Genomic DNA, 7,547 nt, shown 5'->3' with positions numbered 1-7,547 from the left:
AGTATCAAATATGTACATAATTTTTTAAAACTATTTCACTACATTCTAGCAACGTCTGAGAAAATATATTTAATAAGTTAGACTTGGAGTAATTATTATGTTCTTAAATTTTCAGGTTTAATAAATAATTTAAAAAAGTACAATATCAAATATGTAAATTAATTTTTAAAAAGTATTTCACTACATTCTCGCAACGTCTAAAAAAGTAAATTTAATGATTTAGACTTGGAGTAATATTTTCTTTAAAAATTTCAAGGTTTAGTAAATAATTTTTAAAAAATGCCCAAAAAGAGTTTGAATCCAACGTGGGAGTCCATGTTGTAGTTAAGTGGGAAGGTTCAAAAAATTCGAATTATTTCCTATTTTAAATTATTTTGAATTTCCAAATGTATTGGAAGTTTGTCCTAAAATTTAATACTTGTTGAAATGTGGTTGTGCCACTTGGCATTCTAATATTGTTTTGCCTTTCCTATTCTATATAGATAGATTAAAATTATATTATTTAGCTGACTTCAAATCCCTAAATATTAGGCAGATTAATAAATATAAATATAGATATAGATAGATACATAAATATGAATACAAATTAATAGCTTGTTTGGCCATATTTTTTTGTGCTAAAATATTTTTTGTGCCAAAAATACTTTTGTCTTTTTCATTTGAGGACAAATAATTTTAAAATTTTGGTCAAAAAAGACTATAACCTCGGTAACTATAAATATCCAAGTATGCAACGAATGAATATTAGAAATTGAATAAATACCCTCACATGTGATATATGTAAACAAACTTGAAATAGAATTATTACGGGAGATCACTTCGTCTAATATTTTTCACCTTTCATCCTTGGGTGATTTTATAATTATATCCCTAAATTCTATAAATATTTTAGGGTATAAAAGTCGATCAACGTTTCAAGGATATTTTCGTCGTTCAACAAGCCTAAAACATTCGTGTTTTATAATAATAATACAGATATATATATTAGATTTTGAACTCTTATTTTTAAAATTTACATCACTTAATTAACTTTTAGGGGCGATACCCATGTTTTTTAATTTCGAGAAAACATGCAGAATGGTATTATTTTGATGACAATTTCAATATTGTACTACTACATCAAGCTAGTACGGAGTAATAAATAAATTAAAAAACAGCTAAACAAAAGACTCCCATGTTGTAATTTATAATCAGCAAAATCCAGGAACAACCTGAACCTCCATTCTTCCTGTTTACACCATCCCTTCTCCCCTCGGTGCCCCCCCCCCCCCCCCCCCCCCCCCCAAAAAAAAATTGCTCCTTTTTCTAGTTGTCATGTCATTCAACCTATAGCACGCGAACATTCTTCAGTTTCCTCTCCAAAATCTTTCTCTCTCGTTCTTTCAATCTTTGTAGTAAGTCGCATAAAAATTCTCTGTTTTTATCTGTTTGTTTGACTTTGTGAGCACACAAGAGGGAATACCCAGAAACTGAAATGACAAGAATACCACTTGAATTTGGTCTAGGGCCAAAGTGGTGGGAGCAGATCAATGAGTCTGTTGAATGGCAATATGGAATTTTTTACTCTCTCTGTTCTGCCTTTGCTCTTGTCTCCTCCGTTGCCCTTGTAATTATTCTCTCTCTCCATCTCTCTAATTCTCACTGTATTATGATTACAAGAAAGAATGTGTTTTGTATTATGAATTTAAATTGGACGTGGGTAATTGTCAAGAATTAGTTTTTTTTTTTTTCTGAATTAATCTATCTCAGTGAAGTTGGGGAGTTGAAAAAATAACATCTTTATGATGAAACTGCTGTTTAGTTGATGATACAAAGTTCAATACTTGCTGCAGATAGGGATGTTTGATAGGTAAGGTCTCGGGATTCTGTGGAAACTGAATTACTGGGGTTTAACTATGACTAATTGCTGTTTAGTTAACTGTTGTTATTATCGTTGTTATTATTATTATTATTATTTTTTGGGAGAGGGGGGGGGGGAGGGCTTGGTTTCATTAGTTGCATGCTATTAATTGATGGATGTATTTTACCTACTTTTGTGGTGTATCAGATTTACTTTCTCCATGATTCTCAGTTGGATGTAGGACTTCTGGTTGAGTGTATGTGTTGACCATGTGCAGATTCAATTAATAAGAATACAGATGAGAGTACCTGAATATGGTTGGACTACTCAAAAGGTTTTCCATCTCATGAACTTTGTTGTAAATGGAGGTAACACAGAGTTAGCATAAATAATATGTTGTAATTTTTGCATCAGTGAATTGATTTTAAATATAAATCTACTTTCCTCAGTTCGTGCGATTGTCTTTGGATTTCACAAACAAGTGTTTTTGTTCCATCCCAAGGTAAGTTCTTTGGATTATCCGTGATGTTTTTTGTTTTGACTTTAACAACTATAGTTCTGCTGTCTTCATGTTCTGTTTCAATAGCATTTGACAATGTATATTTACTTGAATAAATTGCCTGTCGTTATATTCAATTTCCTCCCAGGTTTCTTTACCTGTTTTAATTTTGTTGTTTCTGAAGTTAATATCCCGCTCACTGACTAATCTTATAGTCTACTAGCAATATCCTGTCAATAATGGCCGGCCTTATATGTTAAATCTATGAGCTTATTTAATTAAAACTGGTTTAGATTCTTTATTTCATATTACTTCTGAAGATTATAGTAACTACTCCATCTTCTACAGGTCTCAACTATTGGGAAGTTTGTGGATTCTTTCCCGAACTGTAGCAATTTAGTTGCTACCTTCAACATTTAGCTTTAAAACCTATTAGCCCCCTATGAGCTCTATACTAGGAAAAAATTTAGTCCATGGATACCACCTGATAACCACATGACTGTGGTTTTCTATCACTTTACTTAAAATTATCTTTTTCTTTGTCTTGATTATATTAATGCATAAATAATAGCTACCATCAAATTATGGGATCAAAGTGTTAGATGGGCCTAAAGGCAAGAAAACATGAAAAATTACATAGAATAAGACTGCAGTTTGCAAATGTAACTCCAGGGCGCATTGTGGTGACAGCTGTTCTACACATTAAGTTTTTGGTGTTGATGATGTGAGAAGAAGAATTTAATACATACCACTACTGCCTCTTGAGCTGCTTCGTAATTGTTTCCCGGTCGACATTAACATTTACTCCATTTTAAACCAGGTGCTGACTTTGGTATTATTGGATCTACCGGGCCTGCTTTTCTTCTCAGCGTATACACTTCTTGTTCTATTTTGGGCTGAGATATATCACCAGGCAAGTGAATATGTAGCATCCTGCAGGCATAATATTGACCCGTCAATTCTGAAATTTGCGCTTGTATAAATGAGCAGGCTAGAAGTTTACCAACAGATAAGCTGAGAACCTTCTATATTTCAGTAAATGGTGCAATATACTTCGTACAGGTTTGCTACATACTTCGCCTCTTCATTTACTAGTAGCCTTTCTTTGTTACTTTGTAAGGATATATACTAGATTAGATATTGATAATTAATTTTTTTTTAATAATATTTGCTTTCGAGAATGTGAAATATATTTGAGATATCTAGGAAACCCATCAATTTCAGGCGGTGTTTTCTAGCCAAAAACCACTTCCATTCTGTTAGGAATAGAGCGCTTATAAAAATAAAGTAGTTCATTATTCTTGATTTCTGGGTGAATAGCCTAACCTACTCCCTTGCAGCAAAGTCAACACGCTACTCATCTGTTAGACCTCTATCTCTGTATATATAACTCAAATAATGGTTTTGTGTCAGGCTTGTATCTGGGCATACCTCTGGATGAACGACAATAGCACTGTGGAATTCATTGGGAAGATATTTATAGCAGGTGAATCTTTATGTGCAGTTTCTCATATATACTGAAGGATAGAACTGTTTTCGGGGTTTCATGTTTCTCATTAATCTTATCATTTCATTACATTTGGTGCAGTTGTATCATTTATTGCTGCATTAGGATTTTTGCTGTATGGCGGAAGGTGAACTAACTGCTATTTCTTGGTGCATTTATCTTCTTAAGCCGTACAACCTTACATCATACCTTAGACATAACTGATTTTGTATTCTTGTTCTTGTGGACTTCATCTTTTTACTATCATCAGGTTATTTTCTATGCTGAGACGCTTCCCCATCGAATCTAAAGGGAGAAGAAAGAAGCTTCATGAGGTTTGCGCCTTCAGCCATTTACCTTCTTACTAGTTGGATAGAGCTTGTTTGGTGTTTTTTTTTGGATTGGTGTAGTGCCGTAAATGCGTGCATGTAACTTTTTCAATTCTTTCCTAAAAAAAAATACCCACCATTTAGGAATAATTTGCTTAAAACTTGGAAGTCTACGAGTTGTGATGGTTTTGCTCATTCCCTTCTGGGATTTTTCAGCTATAGCAGAATTTACGAAGAAATGATAAAATCTGCCACTGTATGTCTATTGAAGTTAGCACTTGAATCATCATGTAAACAGTCAAAAGCTAATTTGATGTATGTATACAACAATATGTCAAGTGTCTTTATCAACTGAGAAAGAACTATGTGCATTGACTGCACGTCTGGATCAATGGGGATGCAACCGATTATTTAAAGTATATGTCAAAATGGATCCACTTTTAAGTGCTTTCGTTTCTGGGGTTCCTCTACAGATGAACAATCAAGAATTGATAATAACAAAATTTCGCTTAGGTTCTTAGGGAGATAAGATTCTTGTCAAGATCTGTTAGCTAATGGAATGCCTATACTTTTTGTTAATTGAAATTGGAGGATGAAATGCATGCACAATATTGCTACACCTACCAACTTCAATAAAACACATTTTCTTGGTTGACCTGCTTGTTCAAAAAACTCTTCTACTTATAACAATTGTACTATCCTCTAGTTGATTTCATATGCTTTTCGTCAGATGTGTCTCATTTATGTCAATAGAGTTGAATGCATGTATAAACATTATAGATAATGCATGACATTGTAGTTCTCAAGATCTCTTACTATTTGGTGGTTCACATGGATATGACATATGCGTATGATTGCAGGTCGGATCTGTAACTGCCATTTGTTTCACTTGTTTCCTCATTAGATGCTTTGTGGTAAGGCTCTTTTTCCCTCTCCTTTTCTCTTCTATATATTGTTAACCTTTTATTTTGCGGCCACTTAATGGCCTCCATGTGTCATTTGGATTTGCCAAATCATTGATCAAACAACTCTCTCAACTCGCCTATGAGGAAGTCAAAGCACGGCACCAAGGTTTAATTGGTTGCTTTTGCAAGTCAGAGGTGAAATGTTGTGGTTATTTTAACATAATAAGATATAATTTGTGTGCACCCTTCTGCAACTCTCACTTCCTAGAGAAAGAAAAGAAAAAAATAACTACCCTATGAGTATAGATATTTGATACAGAAAAAGGTTAGCTTTAAAAGCAACTGTTGCTTTGAGCTTGAGAGTCAAGGCCGCCTTAATCCCTTAATAGTTCCTTACTTTTAAGAGGTATTAGTATCCAGCCAAAGATCGAATCCTCTTTCAAATGTCCCAATGGTTATTAACGTCAGTGCCACCAGCTTCCATGCCTGTGAAACTTCTTTATTGCTGCTACTCTTTCTCACTGCAGGTTGTGTTATCAGCTTTTGATGCTGATGCGACACTAGATGTCTTGGACCATCCAGTTCTAAATCTGATGTACTACATGGTATGCATTGTTTCCTTTTCCATGCTCCTTGGATACACTCTATCCCTCCTCTCTCTCTCTCTGATCACGTTCTTCTGTGGTGGCAGCTCGTGGAAATTCTTCCTTCAGCTCTTGTGCTTTACATCCTGCGGAAACTGCCTCCAAAACGAGTATCTGCTCAATACCACCCTATCCGTTAGCTGCATCAGGCGTATATCTTCAGTCCTATAATTTCCTAATGGTTGCAGCAATCGAAGTTAGTGGAGTTGTGCTGGAGGCATGGAGCTGGAGAAGAGGATCAAGAAGTGTAAATCAGTGGAATATCTCAATTCTTTCGCCAGTTACACAGAGCTGCCGTCCTTACAGTTTTGTTACTTTGTGGTTTGAGGTTTTTGAATATGTGTATATTTGTGGAACACAGATGATTAAGAAAATTAGTCTCATCACTTCATTGTGGTTGGTTTTGTCCTTGGTCTCATCTCTAGTACTGTTTCACTGTTAGTGCATTGCTGTGTGTCCTGTACTATAGGATCCCATTGTATTACTCAACCTAATTGACTAGTGATAGGTGATATGCCTTAAGTGACTTATTTCACATTTTTGTTGTCAGTTTTATTTTGCTTTTCAATCAAGTTGTTTTCTCTAAATTTAATAAAGACCACTTCTGGTTTCAAAAATCTCTTGTAACCTTGATTTCTTTATATTTCCAATACAAGCTTAAGCCAGTGCAATTAACGTACAGCTACAATTTGTGGCATTGATTATGTGGAATATTATCTCACAGCAACTGGCCTAGTCGTCACTACTGGTTCCTCAGCAAATGATATTATCAAATGAATTTGTCATGTTTTAAATTGAAAAAAGAAATACTAGAAGAAGTTGAGTGTTAAATTAACATTTTCGCATCGCAAAAAGCAGAAGAATAAAATTCAAATAAGAACATATATTAATCTTATTTTTTATTTTATATATTATTTAGTCTTATTAAATAGGTTTAGAACCTCTCATTAATTTTTGACTTTAGGCCATATACTATTGTTGAACCATTTCATTTTTCTAAGTTCAATGTTAGCTAGATTAGTCACCATAATTGGTCCCATTTTATTCATGAACTGACTTGAATTGGTATGAAGAGGAGTACAACACCATCCGCACTCATATTGGCTAATCAAACTCAAAGCGGCCGGCTTCTTTTGAATGGATCAGCAATAAAACCGTCGATTCTTCAGAATCTAATATCGGACCACCTTTAAAGTTACTCGGTTGCCTCTGTCATGGACAAATATGCGCCTGAACATCTCTCTGTCCGATTAATGGTGCACTGTGGGCCGGGCCTGGCCCGGGACCGGACCGGGACCGCGGTACAAATGGGCTAAACGGGCCTGATGGGCCGGTCCCAAATGGTGCACAAGGCCCGTGGCGGGCCGGTCCAATTCAAGGAGCCCACGAGCCCGGGACCGCTAAGCCCGGGACCGGCAGGCGGGCCTGGGCCGGTTCAACCGGGCCTAACGGGCTCCAACGGCTATTTTTATAAAAAAAAAATTTAAAAAAAAGACCAACGGTCAGATTTTTAAAATCTAGCCGTTGGCCTTCAAAATTTATCCGTTGGCCACTTTAAAAAATAGCCATTTGGCCCCCTAACTTTATATAATTACACTTTTTCCCAATTCTCAACTATAAATACCCCCTCATTCTTTCATTTTTACTCACCAATTCATCAATCTCTCTCAATCTCTCTCAATCTATATCTAATTTCTCTTCTATAATTGCTTATTTTATTATTGCAATTTCGTGAAAAATTGTGAAGTTGTTTAATTGAAGTATTCAAGTCTTCAACGATTTTCAATTTTCAAGAAGTTGTTCGGCAATTCGGTAAACTCGTTCCAACTCTTAAGTTTTAAGAA

The 7,547-nt window shown here is 35.1% G+C and overlaps 1 protein-coding gene across 1 annotated transcript; it reads left to right on the top strand.

Moving 5' to 3' along the window:
- Positions 1,285-6,242, top strand: LOC109231005 (tobamovirus multiplication protein 1-like). Its single transcript, XM_019396524.1, has 11 exons — positions 1,285-1,606; positions 2,118-2,208; positions 2,290-2,342; positions 3,160-3,252; positions 3,330-3,401; positions 3,753-3,825; positions 3,928-3,973; positions 4,097-4,160; positions 5,015-5,068; positions 5,587-5,664; positions 5,751-6,242. The coding sequence occupies exons 1-11, from the start codon at positions 1,475-1,477 to the stop codon at positions 5,841-5,843; spliced, it is 849 nt and encodes a 282-aa protein (XP_019252069.1). The 5' UTR covers positions 1,285-1,474; the 3' UTR covers positions 5,844-6,242.

Source organism: Nicotiana attenuata, chromosome 8 (genome assembly GCF_001879085.1).
Source record: "Nicotiana attenuata strain UT chromosome 8, NIATTr2, whole genome shotgun sequence".
Classification (NCBI taxonomy): domain Eukaryota; kingdom Viridiplantae; phylum Streptophyta; class Magnoliopsida; order Solanales; family Solanaceae; genus Nicotiana; species Nicotiana attenuata.
Note: the sequence above shows the minus strand (reverse complement) of the source record. Positions and strands in the feature narration are given on the sequence as shown.